This window comes from Salmo salar, chromosome ssa14 (assembly GCF_905237065.1).
Source record: "Salmo salar chromosome ssa14, Ssal_v3.1, whole genome shotgun sequence".
Classification (NCBI taxonomy): domain Eukaryota; kingdom Metazoa; phylum Chordata; class Actinopteri; order Salmoniformes; family Salmonidae; genus Salmo; species Salmo salar.
Genome location: NC_059455.1, coordinates 34,980,802 through 35,002,554, shown reverse-complemented (window position 1 = coordinate 35,002,554; position 21,753 = coordinate 34,980,802). Strand labels below are relative to the sequence as shown.

General features: G+C 43.0%; 2 protein-coding genes and 1 pseudogene across 4 annotated transcripts in view; 2 read left to right on the top strand and 1 right to left on the bottom strand.

Moving 5' to 3' along the window:
• Positions 1-21,753, bottom strand: part of LOC106569431 (NEDD8) — a 45,553-nt gene that overhangs the window by 14,896 nt on the left and 8,904 nt on the right. The window contains exon 1 of one of the 2 annotated variants that reach the window (XM_045694286.1): positions 6,954-7,106. The exons of the other annotated variant lie outside the window; for it this stretch is intronic. Coding sequence (XP_045550242.1) covers positions 6,954-6,971 — 18 coding nt within the window. The 5' untranslated portion in view covers positions 6,972-7,106. Of the gene's footprint in view, positions 1-6,953; positions 7,107-21,753 lie in introns of those variants that run through there. 2 annotated transcript variants of the gene reach the window in all.
• LOC106569435 (uncharacterized) lies at positions 7,286-9,962 on the top strand. Its single transcript, XM_045694282.1, has 11 exons — positions 7,286-7,444; positions 7,565-7,749; positions 7,826-7,929; positions 8,205-8,296; positions 8,456-8,636; positions 8,880-8,985; positions 9,062-9,150; positions 9,230-9,321; positions 9,442-9,549; positions 9,663-9,704; positions 9,803-9,962. Exons 1-10 carry the CDS (start codon positions 7,381-7,383, stop codon positions 9,677-9,679), a joined length of 1,038 nt encoding a protein of 345 aa, XP_045550238.1. The 5' UTR covers positions 7,286-7,380; the 3' UTR covers positions 9,680-9,704; positions 9,803-9,962.
• On the top strand, positions 19,060-21,741 carry LOC123726691 (uncharacterized; annotated as a pseudogene). The gene is made up of 11 exons (XR_006758810.1): positions 19,060-19,218; positions 19,345-19,529; positions 19,606-19,709; positions 19,984-20,075; positions 20,235-20,416; positions 20,658-20,763; positions 20,840-20,928; positions 21,008-21,099; positions 21,221-21,328; positions 21,442-21,483; positions 21,582-21,741. The product of XR_006758810.1 is annotated as an uncharacterized protein (transcript).

Sequence of the window (21,753 nt, the reverse complement as noted above, 5' to 3'; positions counted from 1 at the left end):
TCCTGCTAACTGGGGGATTAGCTGGCTATGATAGACATATTATGCTAACTAGCTGGCTAGCATTTATTTCACCTCAGACTTTCTGCTGGTGAGGTTGCTAGCTAGCTAACTTGGCTAGCCAGTGCCTAAATTACAGCTAGAAACAAATGATCAACCATAAAGAGATATCTTGCCGCATTGGTGTGGCAGGCGGATTCCTGCCCTCAACATACTAAGCTAACGTATTACTACTTTACTAAAAAAACAATCAAAATGCTTCTCTTTAAACAAATGGATGATTTATCTTAAGGCTTCCTTACATGTATGTATCTAACTTCATTGGAATATATCTGCAACTTTTTCTAAATTATAAATAATTAAACTCAATTGTTTTGATGGAATGACTTCAAAAATGTTGAAACAGAGGACATTTGTAGTTGATCAAGAATAGCGGCAGCCAGAGGAACTGTTGATTTTTGTTGTTGTTGTTGTGAGTTACAGGGGAGGGCACGTCTTACCCCAGGGTGCGTCTCGCCCCATAGTACCCTATATCCCAGTTGATTTGATGTTGAATTTACAACACTTCTAAGCGATGAGTAAGAAATGGGAAAGTTCCAATTCCAAACAAGCTTAAGTCTCTTTCTGTACCTGTTCAAATACTCTGGAAATGCAGTATTGCTTTCTTCCTTCCATGAGATCACTAGCTATTCCATTACTTTTCCAGTGATTTTTTTGTTTAAAAAAATTACATTTAGAAAGTTGACATAAACAAATAGTCTCGACAATAGAATTTCCTGCTACGGTGCGTTTTCAAAAAATTGCTAAAAATGCGAATTAATACATTTGAGACAGCCTGTATGCACTGCCACCTATCTGTTTCATGTCTCAGGTAGCCCTCGAAAGCCAGCATGGACAGAATGCAATAATTGTCTCATGCCATATTATAATTGCACTCCTCTAGATCTGAAAAAATTGAACGGTGAAACTTGCATCCATCCAGTCAACCATAAAAGCAAGCCAAAGCAATTCAGGCATTCTTGAAAGTCTGGACAATCCTTGTCCTGCAAATAAAACATTTTATAGCAGAAAAAATGATTTTGCAAGCAGTAGGCATTTCTAAATAAATGCAGTGGAACTTTATAGTTAGACCTGCTGGATGATGTTCTACCTTCAGAATTATTTGTGAATTTGTGTAAACAGGCAGCCCAATTCTGGTCTTTTCCCACTCATTGGCCTTTTGCTCAATCAGATCAGATTTTGGGCAAAAGATCAGAATTGGGATGCTTGTGTAAACGCAGCCATAGAAACCACAATCAGTTTTATTGGCACAAGATTAAGGGTGTGTTCCTCTGACCAGTCTTTGCGGAGGCATGCCAGATCTTACAACGCCTGGATAAGTATCAGCTAACCACATATGTTATAGCAATCTGGTTCCTGACACACTCATTGGTTGATGCATGTACTGTCTGAGCAAGGGATCGCAACCTAATGCTGTGTTCACTAACCAAGTGGTAATTCACCATATATGACTGGGAAGATTCCACTTGAACGGGCCTCCAACTGGTAATTACTAGTGGGAAACTTGTCTATCATCCTGAGCTCCCACATGCTGACCTCTGATGTCATCTACTATGAAAATTACCTCGATAATTGCATTTTCTTCAGGTAAATGCAACAACAAAACATTACTTATAAAAAGCAATCTATTAATATGGTTTTTGAACACTATAGTTTGTTTACAAGCATGATAGCTGTACTTTTAGTTTATTGTTTATGCAGCTTGTTCGCCATTAGCCAATCGGCATTTCTCAACGAGTTCAAAGCACGGGAATGCATCCAACTAGTTACGACTTCACAACTGGTAAATTCACATCTCCCACTTGGTTACAAATGCAGCATAAGTATCTGATAATTCATTGCAAGATTGGAATGAGTTCATACTAATGATTTCCAGATCAGTGATTGATTGCCTGTGTAACAGGAGTAAAATATACTTTATGTATTTCACCGAAAATCCCTCATATTTATTTTAATTTATTATTTTAAGGTTATTTTAAGATGTATTACATTACTTTCAAGAGTGAATTATTTTATTGTATTTCTTTTCTAAATTGTGTTAATGCTGTGATGTCATCAACGGGAGCCATGCTCTTACTCCTCAGTTTGCTCAGAGCGTGAGGAGGAGAGGCAAATATACTTGTATGGAGTCCAGACTGCAGCAGTAACTTTTGCCTTGTATTTGTATCCATTCCATGCAGTCATTGAAAGAGAGACAACCCGGCTGAATTGTGTCCAAAGCCTTATCTTCCACCTACACCTTACCAGAACACAATGCAGAAAGGTACCGGTGCAGAACCGGTTACATTGGTGCCGTGACCCAGATCAGCGTGGATCATTGTGAATCGTCGTTGATCAACACCAGCTTGGTCGCCGGGAGTTGCTATGCTATAAATAGGTTGGAAGTGAAATCTCTTATACACGCAAGGGGAAAAAAGCTAATGTTTTGTTAGGTATATCTCTTAGATTAACTGATTCATTTGAAATTGTTCATACATATTTCATTTTATTTGTGTATATTGATAGTGAATATGACTTATATTGTTGGAAAAGGAGAACGTGTCTTCGGTGATGAGCTTGAACTGGTTCTTGGGAGAGGGAGGTTTTCCAGGGAGTTGCCTCAGACCCCAGCTAGAACTATAGATGTAGATTCACCAAAGTTTTGCTCTACTCGGGTGCCTAACGACACACCCTCAGCTCCTGTAATTATGTCTAGTGACACTCACTCAGATAGTTCAGAGGTGGCCAGTCCTGACTTGGGAAATCTTATCACACAACTCGCCCATCAGATAGGACAGTCTATATCAGCTCAAATTAGGAAGGAAGGTGAGAGGAAGGAGGATAGCGGCGCACATGCTCAGAGCTCCAGTGCAGGCCAGACATTCGCTGACACACCCTCCCTTAATTTATTCGGTATGAACTTGGTCATGCAGTCAGACGTGAGAGAGCCTCTATGTTTCAGAGGGGATGGGTCTGACAAGTACTCAGTACATGAATGGGAGGAACTCATGGACGTTTACCTGAGAAAGAGGGGTGTGCCGGTCATAGAACAGTCGCAGGAGATCATGTCCAAGCTTATGGGGAGAGCTAGAGACGTCATAAAGATAACACTCCGCAGCAATACATCTCTGAAACCTCACGAGAACCCCAAAGTGATAATAGATATACTGAAACAACATTTCAGTGAGTTGACATATTCATCCATGCCTCTTGCCGATCTTTATAACACTTTGCCAGTACTAGGAGAAAATTGCCATGGAGGACTGGATCCGGTTGAACAAGGCATTAGATGTGGCCGACGAGTGTTTGAGGAGGCAGGGTCGGAGCACCGAGGACTCCAGCCGAGAGGTAATGATGATGTTTGTGAAACACTGCCCAGATCCTTCTCTTTCTGCAGATTTAAAGTTCAAAAAAGCTGATAGGTGGACAGCAGCTGAGATACAAGAACGTCTAGATAAGTATTAGTCTGAAATGAAAGCCCAAATGTTGACCAGGTCAAAGCACCCTGCTGCTGTGAGACAGGTGGTCACACATGTCCAGATGCCTGTACTTGAAGATGAAGTGACATCTTGTCCAGTGTCTCCTAACCAGAGTGAGGTAATTGTCGTGCTATAAATTCTCAGACAACCCAAAGATTCCTTGATGCCCTTCCAGACTCCCTCTGCCTACCCAAGGACGTCAGAGGACAAAAAACAGTTAACCACCTAACCGAGGAACTCAATTTAACCTTGCGCAATACCCTAGATGCAGTTGCACCCCTAAAAACTAAAAACATTTGTCATAAGAAACTAGCTCCCTGGTATACAGAAAATACACGAGCTCTGAAGCAAGCTTACAGAAAATTGGAACGGAAATGGCGCCACACCAAACTGGAAGTCTTCCGACTAGCTTGGAAAGACAGTACCGTGCAGTATCGAAGAGCCCTCACTGCTGCTCGATCATCCTATTTTTCCAACTTAATTGAGGAAAATAAGAACAATCCGAAATTTCTTTTTGATACTGTCGCAAAGTTAACTAAAAGCAGCATTCCCCAAGAGAGGATGGCTCTCACTTCAGCAGTGATGAATTCATGAACTTCTTTGAGGAAAAGATCATGATCATTAGAAAGCAAATTACAGACTCCTCCTTAAATCTGAGTATTCCTCCAAAGCTCCGTTGTCCTGAGTCTGCACAACCCTGCCAGGACCTAGGATCAAGGGAGACACTAAAGTGCTTTAGTACTATATCTCTTGACACAATGATGGAAATAATCATGGCCTCTAAACCTTCAAGCTGCATACTGGACCCTATTGCAACTAAACTACTGAAAGAGCTGCTTTCTGTGCTTGGCCCTCCTATGTTGAACATAATAAACGGCTCTCTATCCACCGGATGTGTACCAAGCTCACTAAAAGTGGCAGTAATAAAGCCTCTCTTGAAAAAGCCGAATCTTGACCCAGAAATTATAAAAAACTATCGGCCTATATCGAATCTTCCATTCCTCTCAAAAAAATTTGAAAAAGCTGTTGCGCAGCAACCTCACTGCCTTCCTGAAGACAAACAATGTATACGAAACGCTTCAGTCTGGTTTTAGACCCCATCATAGCACTGAGACTGCACTTGTAAAGGTGGTAAATTACCTTTTAATGACGTCAGACCGAGGCTCTGCATCTGTCCTCGTGCTCCTAGATCTTAGTGCTGCTTTTGATACCATCGATCACCACATTCTTTTGGAGAGATTGGAAACCCAAATTGGTCTACATGGACAAGTTCTGGCCTGGTTTAGATCTTATCTGTCGGAAAGATATCAGTTTGTCTCTGTGAATGGTTTGTCCTCTGACAAATCAATTGTAAATGTCGGTGTTCCTCAAGGTTCCGTTTTAGCACCACTATTGTTTTCACTATATATTTTACCTCTTGGGGATGTCATTCGAAAACATAATGTTACATTTCACTGCTATGCGGACGACACACAGCTGTACATTTCAATGAAACATGGTGAAGCCCCAAAATTGCCCTCGCTAGAAGCCTGTGTTTCAGACATAAAGAAGTGGATGGCTGCAGACTTTCTACTTTTAAACTCGGACAAAACAGAGATGCTTGTTCTAGGTCCCAAGAAACAAAGAGATCTTCTGTTGAATCTGACAATCAATCTGGATGGTTGTACAGTCGTCTCAAATAAAACTGTGAAGGACCTCGGCGTTACTCTGGACCCTGATCTCTCTTTTGAAGAACATATCAAGACTGTTTCAAGGACAGCTTTTTTCCATCTACGTAACATTGCAAAAATCAGAAACTTTCTGTCCAAAAATGATGCAGAAAAATGTATCCATGCTTTTGTTACTTCTAGGCTGGACTACTGCAATGCTCTACTTTCCGGCTACCCGGATAAAGCACTAAAGAAACTTCAGTTAGTGCTAAATACGGCTGCTAGAATCCTGACTAGAACCAAAAAAATGTATCATATTACTCCAGTGCTAGCCTCTCTACACTGGCTTCCTGTTAAGGCAAGGGCTGATTTCAAGGTTTTACTGCTAACCTACAAAGCATTACATGGGCTTGCTCCTACCTATCTTTCCGATTTGGTCCTGCCGTACATACCCACACGTACGCTACGGTCACAAGACGCAGGCCTCCTAATTGTCCCTAGAATTTCTAAGCAAACGGCTGGAGGTAGGGCTTTCTCCTATAGAGCTCCATTTTTATGGAATGGTCTGCCTACCCATGTGAGAGACGTAGACTCAGTCTCAACCTTTAAGTCTTTACTGAAGACACATCTCTTCAGTAGGTCCTATGATTAAGTATAGTCTGGCCCAGGGGTGTGAAGGTGAACGGAAAGGCTGGAGCAACGAACCGCCCTTGCTGTCTCTGCCTTGCCGGTTCCCCTCTCTCCACTGGAATTCTCTGCCTCTAACCCTATTACAGGGGCTGAGTCACTGCCTTACTGGTGTTCTTCCATGCCGTCCATGGGAGGGGTACGTCACTTGAGTGGGTTGAGTCACTGACGTGGTCTTCCTGTCTGGGTTGGTGCCCCCCCCTCCCCCTTGGGTTGTGCCGTGGCGGAGATCTTTGTGGGCTATACTCGGCCTTGTCTTAGGACAGTAAGTTGGTGGTTGGAGACAGCCCTCTAGTGGTGTGGGGGCTGTGCTTTGGCAAAGTGGGTGGGGTTATATCCTGCCTGTTTGGCCCTGTCCGGGGGTATCATCGGATGGGGCCACAGTGTCTTCTGATCCCTCCTGTCTCAGCCTCCAGTATTTATGCTGCAGTAGTTTATGTGTCGGGGGCTAGGGTCAGTCTGTTACATCTGGAGTATTTCTCTTGTCTTATCCGGTGTCCTGTGTGAATTTAAATATGCTCTCTCTAATTCTCTCTTTCTCTCTTTCTTTCTTTCTTTCTTTCTTTCTTTCTCTCTTCGGAGGACCTGAGCCCTAGGACCATGCCTCAGGACTACCTGGCATGATGACTCCTTGCTGTCCCCAGTCCACCTGGCCGTGCTGCTGCTCCAGTTTCAACTGTTCTGCCTGCGGCTATGGAACCCTGACCTGTTCACCGGACGTGCTTGTTGCACCCTCGACAACTACTATGATTATTATTATTTGACCATGCTGGTCATTTATGAACATTTTAACATCTTGACCATGTTCTGTTATAATATCCACCCGGCACAGCCAGAAGAGGACTGGCCACCCCTCATAGCCTGGTTCCTCTCTAGGTTTCTTCCTAGGTTTTTGGCCTTTCTAGGGAGTTTTTCCTAGGGAGTTTTTCCTAGCCACCGTGCCTCTTTCACATGCATTGCTTGCTGTTTGGGGTTTTAGGCTGGGTTTCTGTACAGCACTTTGAGATATCAGCTGATGTACGAAGGGCTATATAAATACATTTGATTTGATTTGATTATGTAAACTAGCGGACTTGGCCACCAATTAAATAGCTGGTCTTACCTTAACCTTGATCAGCATTTTGACTGTCGCATAAAATACGCTTTAAATCGATGTAAAAAAATACCTAATCCACACTTAGTGTGGTACTGTCAAATTGAGCAAACCAGATTGTTCAATCTTTTGATTCAACTTTATTTCCTGTGTAAGTCACTATTCCGTCCGTCCATCGTGTTTTGTGAGACATAGGTTCCGCTTTGCAGACTACTTTATGGGGAAAAGATGTGACTATTACAATTTTTACTTTTAAAACCCATAAAAATTCAAGGATGTTTTCAGACCAGGAAATACCAAAACTGATGACGTTGGTAAGTTTTTAGGTCTATAATTATCGCTCCTTGACCTCTCACAGGTGTTCAGAATTAAGATGATTAGGATCAATTGGTCCATAAATATTTGTAGTTTGTAGGCACTCCTAGATCATTCAGTCATGTCTCTCCTTTGGCAATGTGCAATTGTTTTGGCTGTTGTAGCAGCAAGCGCTGCCAATGAAGGTACGTCTAATACCTTCATATGATTACGCAGCGCTGAGACCATGTTAACTTGAATAGGCTACTTATCGCATGCTGACCCTTGAGATGTGAATGATGACATTATCAAATTTATATTTTTAGATTTTAATGTGGATTGTGAGAAACACTCCATTAAAGTGACATGGAAGGTCAGTCCAGAGCTGGTTGAAAATGCTGCCCGTCTTTTCCTTGGACACTGTGTTCCGTCCACATTTTCTGTTCTACCCACGGGAGAAGGGATGGCGACATTCCACTACAACCTCAATGGCTGTGCCATCAAGAAACGGGTAATGTCTGACTCTTGACCCAATGTATGCCATTTTGAATCCTGTGACGACTAATGCTTCTCCTTCTGTTCCCTAGGTGACTGGCAAAAAACACATCTATTCAACCAACCTGACTTACAGACCTGACCGAAAGCCCAAACCTGCTGCTATTAGTCACCATATTAAGTGTGTTTACATAAGGTAACCATCTATGCCAGGGGTACTCAACTCTTACCCTAAGAGGTCTGGCGCCTGCTGTCTTTCGGTTCTACTTTATCATTAATTGCACACACCTGGTGTCCCAGGTCTAAATCAGTCCCTGACTAGAGGGGAATGACTAACAAAATGCAGTGGAACTGAGTTGCGTTTTAGGGCTCTATTGGGTGTAGTGTACTGTAGCTATGGTGTTGGAATCAAATCTTCCTAAGCCTTCGCCACCTTCATTATTAAACCAAACATTCCCCCCTTGTTTGTAGACCTGAGGGGTGGATTCCCCCATTCCTTATCCCTGCCTATGGTAGTGCTGAGGGTCATGGAGGATTGGTTTTCCACATGGCACTCCTCAATGGTGAGTGACTCATACAACATCAATTATTGTAAGAATATGTTCAGTCAACTTACCTGGTAAAGAAATTCCTAGCAGAGGACACTGCCCAAAGCTAGTTGAAACCTGTGGCTGTACAGTACGTATGAGCATTGCGCCCCTTCCCCTCTCTGTTGCATGTAGAAGACCTTACTGGTCTGGCTAAGACCAGCCTGTTTCCCCTGGGCTCTTTCATCCCCATCTGGGCAGCAGTGGATCAGAAGGACCATCAGCCCTTGCTGCTGCTCTTGGAGGAGTGTGTGGCGGCCACAACACCAGAACTGCAGTCTGCGAGCCTGGTGTACCCCATCATCACCAACAAGGGGTATGTACCAGACCTGGCTATGGCCATGTTTTGGTTTTTGACTGCCTAGCACTACACAGCCTACTCAAATGACCAACTCGTCATCAAGCTTTGATTATTTGAATCTGCAGTGTAGTGCTAGGGCGAAAGCCAAAATGTGCACTGGGGGGATTCATCCCATTAAAGTATGGAATACATTTTAAAGTTAGATTATTTGCTGGATGGAAGTTCTGTTTGTCTGCTCATTGCACAATGCATTTTCAGTTGCCTTGCTGATGGGAAGACGGGGAACTCCAGGTTCCTGCCTAGGTACCACTCGTCTGCTATTCTGCTTTACCTGCAGTCCTTCAAGTTTGCCCTAGGCGAGGAAGTGAGTGGACCACAAGTTCTCGGTATGACTGGGTTGTTTTCATACTGTAGCTCTTGACTGTTCTCTTTCACCCCAGGTGTATATTCATTGTAAGCTTGTTGCATGGGACCCTGAGGTTTTTGATATAGAAAAGAAGGCCTGCCACTACATTAAAGAGACTGGAGAGTAAGTATTGGTCACATTCTTTAACATTGGACCATAATGACGTTAGTGCCAATGCAACAGCCAACTTTTTTATTCATAGATGGGAGCTGCTGGATGACCCGTCTCAAAGTGACCTCTGCAAGTGCTGTGACTCGAGTTGCAAGCCTCGGTTGAAGAGGGGTGTGGATTCAGGTATTTTGAGGCACTTCATTTCAAGCCTGAATGAACTGTTTAGTTCCATATTCATTTGAGCTGATCACTCTTGAGTTTCTGATGGGAATGCAGCTTGAAGTAATTCATTTTTTTTCTCAGGACCCCAGGGCCTGGTTCAAAACTCTGTTCTTGGACCGCTCACAATAGTGGAATACTCTGAAACCCGGATCCCCAGTGAATTTGTAAAATATCCTACTGTAAAACAAGGTTGGTGATTTTGGCATTGAAGACTATAGTTTACATTTAGAAATGTATCAGATTTGATGCCAAATGAACTTGAACCTGTAACCTACTCATCTGTCATTGTGTTCTGTGTTCAGTTGACTGGTTGGTGTAATGGTCTGGAACACTTTGCTTGTCAGGTGTGTGTGTGTGTGCTGGTTATTGGCGGTCATTTTACTGTAACATCCCCCAACGGCAATGAGATGCATGTTACTAACAATTCTTCAACCTGTTACAGGGATGGCTGTCTTTTCTGTCTCCACAGCCATCTAATTGTTGGTGGCCTGAAGGGTGTGCATCACAGTACATTTAGAGAAGTGGTGGAAACTACAACCCAGTATGGATTTGAAGTCCTTTGACTTTAGCATGTTTCAATAAAATGAGTACTTTACAATGGTTTTTGTCTCTAATGGTTGTCAAAATGCTATGATCCTGATGAGCTGTACCCTAAATCCAGTAGTGCGGAGCCGGTATCTACACAAAATAGCCAAGAGGTGACCATCTGGTTGTAAGAAGATGATCACAATGTGAGTGCTCAGTGTTTTGCGACTTTGTTCTGGACTACCCAGTGTCCTTTTTACTCTTGAACTGTAACACTTTCTTCTCTTGGCATAATTAGTTTGCTAATGATAGTCACAGCAGGTGTTCATGCAATGGTAAAGCTATTTGAAAGATTGTCATAAGTGAACCTGGTTATTGTTGGCTATACTTTTTCAGCAGTAGCCCACCCCAAGATCAAATTGACACAAGCCAAGTTTAGAGCTTGTAGGTGGCTGATGGCCATGCTTAGGTAACAATCCAGGAAAATGGCAGCAGTTTACATTTTAGTTCAAATGTAATTATTTTATTTTTTTAAGCAAGTGCCCATCAGGGGAATTTACCCCAAAGATTATGCCTTGGTTTCAGTGCCTTTCATACATCACCTGCAAAAATGCGTACCTTTCTAACGCTTATGTTCAGTTTAACTAGACTAAGGCAAGATTTAAAATCCCAGCAGTTCAAGATTAAACTGTTTCCATCAGTTTAATATTTTTGGCACATTCATTGGAATATAACTGATTAAACATTTCATAACACTGGCATTTCCCCTCTGACAGGTCACAAATGAATCCCACCCCAGTTAAATTTCAGCATAGCTCATGAGCCCAGTATTTGCACTGTATCCGGTAACAGAACAAGCGTCACGGGTTTCGTTCTGCCTTTGCTTTTTTTTTTTTTTTTTGCCTTGTCCTCCAGGAACCTCTTGTGGGGTGACGATGTCGACTGTAGCTGACTTGGCATTTTCCTTGGCCTGGGGGGCGACTCCAATATGGCCACTGTTTGTAGACCTGGTACTTTTGAACAGGAACTCATGACTATTGGTTCAATTATAATGGGCTCCCGAGTGGCGCAGCGGTCTAAGGCACTGCATTTCAGTGCGAGAGGCGTCACTAGACCCTGGTTCAACCGGCCGTGATTGGGAGTCCCGTAGGGTGGCGCACAATTTGGCCCAGCGTTGTTAGGGTTTGGCCGGGGTAGGTGGTCATTGTAAATAAGAATTTGTTCTCTACTGACTTGCCTAGTTAAATAAAATACACTGCTACTATATTTCCTAAAATGTGTGCTGACGTTTCCCTTTCTTACCAACATTTGGAGGAAGGTCACTGGAGACCTGTGGGGTGGAAGTTGTGGCAGGGGTAGAGGTCATGGTGGGTGTGAAGCCTTCAGCTTGAGCCAGACTGGTTGCTTGTGGGATATACGGATGGCTAATCCTGGGTGCCGCTACATAAAACTGTTAAAACCAGTCTATGCCTGCCAACTGCCTTTCCTTATTCAATGTGTTTTGGATTCCCATCCTCTCCGCCAGGTCAAAAGTAAGTTTTCGGACATCCCAGGGCTCTTTCCATTTTTGGGGTATGACACACCAGGTCTCATTCTAAAGAACCAATGAAAGACTGGTTACCCACCCAAATGGCCGTGGCCTGGGATTTGACCTGCTTGTCTCAGTGGCACCTCAGGGTTTTGGGTGGCACATTAAAAGCCCGGGCAGCTGCCTTAATGCCCTGCCTATGTTCAATAGCATTCAGGGCACAACGAAGCGCCTCTTCGCCATAGCCTCACAATCAGATATTTTCTTGTTAACTCATCTAAAAATAAACCAGAATTATCTTAGGAACGGTGGAGAACTGAACCTACTTCTGACCCTAACCCCTATTCCTGCTAACTGGGGGATTAGCTGGCTATGATAGACATATTATGCTAACTAGCTGGCTAGCATTTATTTCACCTCAGACTTTCTGCTGGTGAGGTTGCTAGCTAGCTAACTTGGCTAGCCAGTGCCTAAATTACAGCTAGAAACAAATGATCAACCATAAAGAGATATCTTGCCGCATTGGTGTGGCAGGCGGATTCCTGCCCTCAACATACTAAGCTAACGTATTACTACTTTACTAAAAAAAACAATCAAAATGCTTCTCTTTAAACAAATGGATGATTTATCTTAAGGCTTCCTTACATGTATGTATCTAACTTCATTGGAATATATCTGCAACTTTTTCTAAATTATAAATAATTAAACTCAATTGTTTTGATGGAATGACTTCAAAAATGTTGAAACAGAGGACATTTGTAGTTGATCAAGAATAGCGGCAGCCAGAGGAACTGTTGATTTTTGTTGTTGTTGTTGTGAGTTACAGGGGGGGAGGGCACGTCTTACCCCAGGGTGCGTCTCGCCCCATAGTACCCTATATCCCAGTTGATTTGATGTTGAATTTACAACACTTCTAAGCGATGAGTAAGAAATGGGAAAGTTCCAATTCCAAACAAGCTTAAGTCTCTTTCTGTACCTGTTCAAATACTCTGGAAATGCAGTATTGCTTTCTTCCTTCCATGAGATCACTAGCTATTCCATTACTTTTCCAGTGATTTTTTTTTGTTTAAAAAAATTACATTTAGAAAGTTGACATAAACAAATAGTCTCGACAATTGAATTTCCTGCTACGGTGCGTTTTCCAAAAAAATTGCTAAAAATGCGAATTAATACATTTGAGACAGCCTGTATGCACTGCCACCTATCTGTTTCATGTCTCAGGTAGCCCTCGAAAGCCAGCATGGACAGAATGCAATAATTGTCTCATGCCATATTATAATTGCACTCCTCTAGATCTGAAAAAATTGAACGGTGAAACTTGCATCCATCCAGTCAATCATAAAAGCAAGCCAAAGCAATTCAGGCATTCTTGAAAGTCTGGACAATCCTTGTCCTGCAAATAAAACATTTTATAGCAGAAAAAAATGATTTTGCAAGCAGTAGGCATTTCTAAATAAATGCAGTGGAACTTTATAGTTAGACCTGCTGGATGATGTTCTACCTTCAGAATTATTTGTGAATTTGTGTAAACAGGCAGCCCAATTCTGGTCTTTTCCCACTCATTGGCCTTTTGCTCAATCAGATCAGATTTTGGGCAAAAGATCAGAATTGGGATGCTTGTGTAAACGCAGCCATAGAAACCACAATCAGTTTTATTGGCACAAGATTAAGGGTGTGTTCCTCTGACCAGGCTTTGCTGAGGCATGCCAGATCTTACAACGCCTGGATAAGTATCAGCTAACCACATATGTTATAGCAATCTGGTTCCTGACACACTCATTGGTTGATGCATGTACTGTCTGAGCAAGGGATCGCAACCTAATGCTGTGTTCACTAACCAAGTGGTAATTCACCATATATGACTGGGAAGATTCCACTTGAACGGGCCTCCAACTGGTAATTACTAGTGGGAAACTTGTCTATCATCCTGAGCTCCCACATGCTGACCTCTGATGTCATCTACTATGAAAATTACCTCGATAATTGCATTTTCTTCAGGTAAATGCAACAACAAAACATTACTTATAAAAAGCAATCTATTAATATGGTTTTTGAACACTATAGTTTGTTTACAAGCATGATAGCTGTACTTTTAGTTTATTGTTTATGCAGCTTGTTCGCCATTAGCCAATCGGCATTTCTCAACGAGTTCAAAGCACGGGAATGCATCCAACTAGTTACGACTTCACAACTGGTAAATTCACATCTCCCACTTGGTTACAAATGCAGCATAAGTATCTGATAATTCATTGCAAGATTGGAATGAGTTCATACTAATGATTTCCAGATCAGTGATTGATTGCCTGTGTAACAGGAGTAAAATATACTTTATGTATTTCACCGAAAATCCCTCATATTTATTTTAATTTATTATTTTAAGGTTATTTTAAGATGTATTACATTACTTTCAAGAGTGAATTATTTTATTGTATTTCTTTTCTAATTTGTGTTAATGCTGTGATGTCATCAACGGGAGCCATGCTCTTACTCCTCAGTTTGCTCAGAGCGTGAGGAGGAGAGGCAAATATACTTGTATGGAGTCCAGACTGCAGCAGTAACTTTTGCCTTGTATTTGTATCCATTCCATGCAGTCATTGAAAGAGAGACAACCGGCTGAATTGTGTCCAAAGCCTTATCTTCCACCTACACCTTACCAGAACACAATGCAGAAAGGTACCGGTGCAGAACCGGTTACATTGGTGCCGTGACCCAGATCAGCGTGGATCATTGTGAATCGTCGTTGATCAACACCAGCTTGGTCGCGGGAGTTGCTATGCTATAAATAGGTTGGAAGTGAAATCTCTTATACACGCAAGGGGGGAAAAAAGCTAATGTTTTGTTAGGTATATCTCTTAGATTAACTGATTCATTTGAAATTGTTCATACATATTTCATTTTATTTGTGTATATTGATAGTGAATATGACTTATATTGTTGGAAAAGGAGAACGTGTCTTCGGTGATGAGCTTGAACTGGTTCTTGGGAGAGGGAGGTTTTCCAGGGAGTTGCCTCAGACCCCAGCTAGAACTATAGATGTAGATTCACCAAAGTTTTGCTCTACTCGGGTGCCTAACGACACACCCTCAGCTCCTGTAATTATGTCTAGTGACACTCACTCAGATAGTTCAGAGGTGGCCAGTCCTGACTTGGGAAATCTTATCACACAACTCGCCCATCAGATAGGACAGTCTATATCAGCTCAAATTAGGAAGGAAGGTGAGAGGAAGGAGGATAGCGGCGCACATGCTCAGAGCTCCAGTGCAGGCCAGACATTCGCTGACACACCCTCCCTTAATTTATTCGGTATGAACTTGGTCATGCAGTCAGACGTGAGAGAGCCTCTATGTTTCAGAGGGGATGGGTCTGACAAGTACTCAGTACATGAATGGGAGGAACTCATGGACGTTTACCTGAGAAAGAGGGGTGTGCCGGTCATAGAACAGTCGCAGGAGATCATGTCCAAGCTTATGGGGAGAGCTAGAGACGTCATAAAGATAACACTCCGCAGCAATACATCTCTGAAACCTCACGAGAACCCCAAAGTGATAATAGATATACTGAAACAACATTTCAGTGAGTTGACATATTCATCCATGCCTCTTGCCGATCTTTATAACACTTTGCCAGTACTAGGAGAAAATTGCCATGGAGGACTGGATCCGGTTGAACAAGGCATTAGATGTGGCCGACGAGTGTTTGAGGAGGCAGGGTCGGAGCACCGAGGACTCCAGCCGAGAGGTAATGATGATGTTTGTGAAACACTGCCCAGATCCTTCTCTTTCTGCAGATTTAAAGTTCAAAAAAGCTGATAGGTGGACAGCAGCTGAGATACAAGAACGTCTAGATAAGTATTAGTCTGAAATGAAAGCCCAAATGTTGACCAGGTCAAAGCACCCTGCTGCTGTGAGACAGGTGGTCACACATGTCCAGATGCCTGTACTTGAAGATGAAGTGACATCTTGTCCAGTGTCTCCTAACCAGAGTGAGGTAATTGTCGTGCTATAAATTCTCAGACAACCCAAAGATTCCTTGATGCCCTTCCAGACTCCCTCTGCCTACCCAAGGACGTCAGAGGACAAAAAACAGTTAACCACCTAACCGAGGAACTCAATTTAACCTTGCGCAATACCCTAGATGCAGTTGCACCCCTAAAAACTAAAAACATTTGTCATAAGAAACTAGCTCCCTGGTATACAGAAAATACACGAGCTCTGAAGCAAGCTTACAGAAAATTGGAACGGAAATGGCGCCACACCAAACTGGAAGTCTTCCGACTAGCTTGGAAAGACAGTACCGTGCAGTATCGAAGAGCCCTCACTGCTGCTCGATCATCCTATTTTTCCAACTTAATTGAGGAAAATAAGAACAATCCGAAATTTCTTTTTGATACTGTCGCAAAGTTAACTAAAAAGCAGCATTCCCCAAGAGAGGATGGCTCTCACTTCAGCAGTGATGAATTCATGAACTTCTTTGAGGAAAAGATCATGATCATTAGAAAGCAAATTACAGACTCCTCCTTAAATCTGAGTATTCCTCCAAAGCTCCGTTGTCCTGAGTCTGCACAACCCTGCCAGGACCTAGGATCAAGGGAGACACTAAAGTGCTTTAGTACTATATCTCTTGACACAATGATGGAAATAATCATGGCCTCTAAACCTTCAAGCTGCATACTGGACCCTATTGCAACTAAACTACTGAAAGAGCTGCTTTCTGTGCTTGGCCCTCCTATGTTGAACATAATAAACGGCTCTCTATCCACCGGATGTGTACCAAGCTCACTAAAAGTGGCAGTAATAAAGCCTCTCTTGAAAAAGCCGAATCTTGACCCAGAAATTATAAAAAACTATCGGCCTATATCGAATCTTCCATTCCTCTCAAAAAAATTGAAAAAGCTGTTGCGCAGCAACTCACTGCCTTCCTGAAGACAAACAATGTATACGAAACGCTTCAGTCTGGTTTTAGACCCCATCATAGCACTGAGACTGCACTTGTGAAGGTGGTAAATTACCTTTTAATGACGTCAGACCGAGGCTCTGCATCTGTCCTCGTGCTCCTAGATCTTAGTGCTGCTTTTGATACCATCGATCACCACATTCTTTTGGAGAGATTGGAAACCCAAATTGGTCTACATGGACAAGTTCTGGCCTGGTTTAGATCTTATCTGTCGGAAAGATATCAGTTTGTCTCTGTGAATGGTTTGTCCTCTGACAAATCAATTGTAAATGTCGGTGTTCCTCAAGGTTCCGTTTTAGCACCACTATTGTTTTCACTATATATTTTACCTCTTGGGGATGTCATTCGAAAACATAATGTTACATTTCACTGCTATGCGGACGACACACAGCTGTACATTTCAATGAAACATGGTGAAGCCCCAAAATTGCCCTCGCTAGAAGCCTGTGTTTCAGACATAAAGAAGTGGATGGCTGCAGACTTTCTACTTTTAAACTCGGACAAAACAGAGATGCTTGTTCTAGGTCCCAAGAAACAAAGAGATCTTCTGTTGAATCTGACAATCAATCTGGATGGTTGTACAGTCGTCTCAAATAAAACTGTGAAGGACCTCGGCGTTACTCTGGACCCTGATCTCTCTTTTGAAGAACATATCAAGACTGTTTCAAGGACAGCTTTTTTCCATCTACGTAACATTGCAAAAATCAGAAACTTTCTGTCCAAAAATGATGCAGAAAAATGTATCCATGCTTTTGTTACTTCTAGGCTGGACTACTGCAATGCTCTACTTTCCGGCTACCCGGATAAAGCACTAAAGAAACTTCAGTTAGTGCTAAATACGGCTGCTAGAATCCTGACTAGAACCAAAAAAATGTATCATATTACTCCAGTGCTAGCCTCTCTACACTGGCTTCCTGTTAAGGCAAGGGCTGATTTCAAGGTTTTACTGCTAACCTACAAAGCATTACATGGGCTTGCTCCTACCTATCTTTCCGATTTGGTCCTGCCGTACATACCCACACGTACGCTACGGTCACAAGACGCAGGCCTCCTAATTGTCCCTAGAATTTCTAAGCAAACGGCTGGAGGTAGGGCTTTCTCCTATAGAGCTCCATTTTTATGGAATGGTCTGCCTACCCATGTGAGAGACGTAGACTCAGTCTCAACCTTTAAGTCTTTACTGAAGACACATCTCTTCAGTAGGTCCTATGATTAAGTATAGTCTGGCCCAGGGGTGTGAAGGTGAACGGAAAGGCTGGAGCAACGAACCGCCCTTGCTGTCTCTGCCTTGCCGGTTCCCCTCTCTCCACTGGAATTCTCTGCCTCTAACCCTATTACAGGGGCTGAGTCACTGCCTTACTGGTGTTCTTCCATGCCGTCCATGGGAGGGGTACGTCACTTGAGTGGGTTGAGTCACTGACGTGGTCTTCCTGTCTGGGTTGGTGCCCCCCCCCTCCCCCTTGGGTTGTGCCGTGGCGGAGATCTTTGTGGGCTATACTCGGCCTTGTCTTAGGACAGTAAGTTGGTGGTTGGAGACATCCCTCTAGTGGTGTGGGGGCTGTGCTTTGGCAAAGTGGGTGGGGTTATATCCTGCCTGTTTGGCCCTGTCCGGGGGTATCATCGGATGGGGCCACAGTGTCTTCTGATCCCTCCTGTCTCAGCCTCCAGTATTTATGCTGCAGTAGTTTATGTGTCGGGGGGCTAGGGTCAGTCTGTTACATCTGGAGTATTTCTCTTGTCTTATCCGGTGTCCTGTGTGAATTTAAATATGCTCTCTCTAATTCTCTCTTTCTCTCTTTCTCTCTTTCTTTCTTTCTTTCTTTCTTTCTTTCTCTCGGAGGACCTGAGCCCTAGGACCATGCCTCAGGACTACCTGGCATGATGACTCCTTGCTGTCCCCAGTCCACCTGGCCGTGCTGCTGCTCCAGTTTCAACTGTTCTGCCTGTGGCTATGGAACCCTGACCTGTTCACCGGACGTGCTTGTTGCACCCTCGACAACTACTATGATTATTATTATTTGACCATGCTGGTCATTTATGAACATTTTAACATCTTGACCATGTTCTGTTATAATATCCACCCGGCACAGGCAGAAGAGGACTGGCCACCCCTCATAGCCTGGTTCCTCTCTAGGTTTCTTCCTAGGTTTTTTGGCCTTTCTAGGGAGTTTTTCCTAGGGAGTTTTTCCTAGCCACCGTGCCTCTTTCACATGCATTGCTTGCTGTTTGGGGTTTTAGGCTGGGTTTCTGTACAGCACTTTGAGATATCAGCTGATGTACGAAGGGCTATATAAATACATTTGATTTGATTTGATTATGTAAACTAGCGGACTTGGCCACCAATTAAATAGCTGGTCTTACCTTAACCTTGATCAGCATTTTGACTGTCGCATAAAATACGCTTTAAATCGATGTAAAAAATACCTAATCCACACTTAGTGTGGTACTGTCAAATTGAGCAAACCAGATTGTTCAATCTTTTTGATTCAACTTTATTTCCTGTGTAAGTCACTATTCCGTCCGTCCATCGTGTTTTGTGAGACATAGGTTCCGCTTTGCAGACTACTTTATGGGGAAAAGATGTGACTATTACAATTTTTACTTTTAAAACCCATAAAAATTCAAGGATGTTTTCAGACCAGGAAATACCAAAACTGATGACGTTGGTAAGTTTTTAGGTCTATAATTATCGCTCCTTGACCTCTCACAGGTGTTCAGAATTAAGATGATTAGGATCAATTGGTCCATAAATATTTGTAGTTTGTAGGCACTCCTAGATCATTCAGTCATGTCTCTCCTTTGGCAATGTGCAATTGTTTTGGCTGTTGTAGCAGCAAGCGCTGCCAATGAAGGTACGTCTAATAATGAACGCATAATATGATTACGCAGCGCTGAGACCATGTTAACTTGAATAGGCTACTTATCGCATGCTGACCCTTGAGATGTGAATGATGACATTATCAAATTTATATTTTTAGATTTTAATGTGGATTGTGAGAAACACTCCATTAAAGTGACATGGAAGGTCAGTCCAGAGCTGGTTGAAAATGCTGCCCGTCTTTTCCTTGGACACTGTGTTCCGTCCACATTTTCTGTTCTACCCACGGGAGAAGGGATGGCGACATTCCACTACAACCTCAATGGCTGTGCCATCAAGAAACGGGTAATGTCTGACTCTTGACCCAATGTATGCCATTTTGAATCCTGTGACGACTAATGCTTCTCCTTCTGTTCCCTAGGTGACTGGCAAAAAACACATCTATTCAACCAACCTGACTTACAGACCTGACCGAAAGCCCAAACCTGCTGCTATTAGTCACCATATTAAGTGTGTTTACATAAGGTAACCATCTATGCCAGGGGTACTCAACTCTTACCCTAAGAGGTCTGGCGCCTGCTGTCTTTCGGTTCTACTTTATCATTAATTGCACACACCTGGTGTCCCAGGTCTAAATCAGTCCCTGACTAGAGGGGAATGACTAACAAAATGCAGTGGAACTGAGTTGCGTTTTAGGGCTCTATTGGGTGTAGTGTACTGTAGCTATGGTGTTGGAATCAAATCTTCCTAAGCCTTCGCCACCTTCATTATTAAACCAAACATTCCCCCTTGTTTGTAGACCTGAGGGGTGGATTCCCCCATTCCTTATCCCTGCCTATGGTAGTGCTGAGGGTCATGGAGGATTGGTTTTCCACATGGCACTCCTCAATGGTGAGTGACTCATACAACATCAATTATTGTAAGAATATGTTCAGTCAACTTACCTGGTAAAGAAATTCCTAGCAGAGGACACTGCCCAAAGCTAGTTGAAACCTGTGGCTGTACAGTACGTATGAGCATTGCGCCCCTTCCCCTCTCTGTTGCATGTAGAAGACCTTACTGGTCTGGCTAAGACCAGCCTGTTTCCCCCTGGGCTCTTTCATCCCCATCTGGGCAGCAGTGGATCAGAAGGACCATCAGCCCTTGCTGCTGCTCTTGGAGGAGTGTGTGGCGGCCACAACACCAGAACTGCAGTCTGCGAGCCTGGTGTACCCCATCATCACCAACAAGGGGTATGTACCAGACCTGGCTATGGCCATGTTTTGTTTTTGACTGCCTAGCACTACACAGCCTACTCAAATGACCAACTCGTCATCAAGCTTTGATTATTTGAATCTGCAGTGTAGTGCTAGGGCGAAAGCCAAAATGTGCACTGGGGGATTCATCCCATTAAAGTATGGAATACATTTTAAAGTTAGATTATTTGCTGGATGGAAGTTCTGTTTGTCTGCTCATTGCACAATGCATTTTCAGTTGCCTTGCTGATGGGAAGACGGGGAACTCCAGGTTCCTGCCTAGGTACCACTCGTCTGCTATTCTGCTTTACCTGCAGTCCTTCAAGTTTGCCCTAGGCGAGGAAGTGAGTGGACCACAAGTTCTCGGTATGACTGGGTTGTTTTCATACTGTAGCTCTTGACTGTTCTCTTTCACCCCAGGTGTATATTCATTGTAAGCTTGTTGCATGGGACCCTGAGGTTTTTGATATAGAAAAGAAGGCCTGCCACTACATTAAAGAGACTGGAGAGTAAGTATTGGTCACATTCTTTAACATTGGACCATAATGACGTTAGTGCCAATGCAACAGCCAACTTTTTTATTCATAGATGGGAGCTGCTGGATGACCCGTCTCAAAGTGACCTCTGCAAGTGCTGTGACTCGAGTTGCAAGCCTCGGTTGAAGAGGGGTGTGGATTCAGGTATTTTGAGGCACTTCATTTCAAGCCTGAATGAACTGTTTAGTTCCATATTCATTTGAGCTGATCACTCTTGAGTTTCTGATGGGAATGCAGCTTGAAGTAATTCATTTTTTTTTCTCAGGACCCCAGGGCCTGGTTCAAAACTCTGTTCTTGGACCGCTCACAATAGTGGAATACTCTGAAACCCGGATCCCCAGTGAATTTGTAAAATATCCTACTGTAAAACAAGGTTGGTGATTTTGGCATTGAAGACTATAGTTTACATTTAGAAATGTATCAGATTTGATGCCAAATGAACTTGAACCTGTAACCTACTCATCTGTCATTGTGTTCTGTGTTCAGTTGACTGGTTGGTGTAATGGTCTGGAACACTTTGCTTGTCAGGTGTGTGTGTGTGTGCTGGTTATTGGCGGTCATTTTACTGTAACATCCCCCAACGGCAATGAGATGCATGTTACTAACAATTCTTCAACCTGTTACAGGGATGGCTGTCTTTTCTGTCTCCACAGCCATCTAATTGTTGGTGGCCTGAAGGGTGTGCATCACAGTACATTTAGAGAAGTGGTGGAAACTACAACCCAGTATGGATTTGAAGTCCTTTGACTTTAGCATGTTTCAATAAAATGAGTACTTTACAATGGTTTTTGTCTCTAA

Bases quoted from the DNA above. Each gene is read 5' to 3' on its own strand.
- LOC106569435 (XM_045694282.1), top strand. From the start codon at position 7,381: ATGTCTCTCCTTTGGCAATGTGCAATTGTTTTGGCTGTTGTAGCAGCA. The intron at 8,986-9,061 runs GTGAGTGGACCA...CTTTCACCCCAG, and splicing joins AGTTTGCCCTAGGCGAGGAA to GTGTATATTCATTGTAAGCT. The intron at 9,151-9,229 runs GTAAGTATTGGT...TTTTATTCATAG, and splicing joins TACATTAAAGAGACTGGAGA to ATGGGAGCTGCTGGATGACC.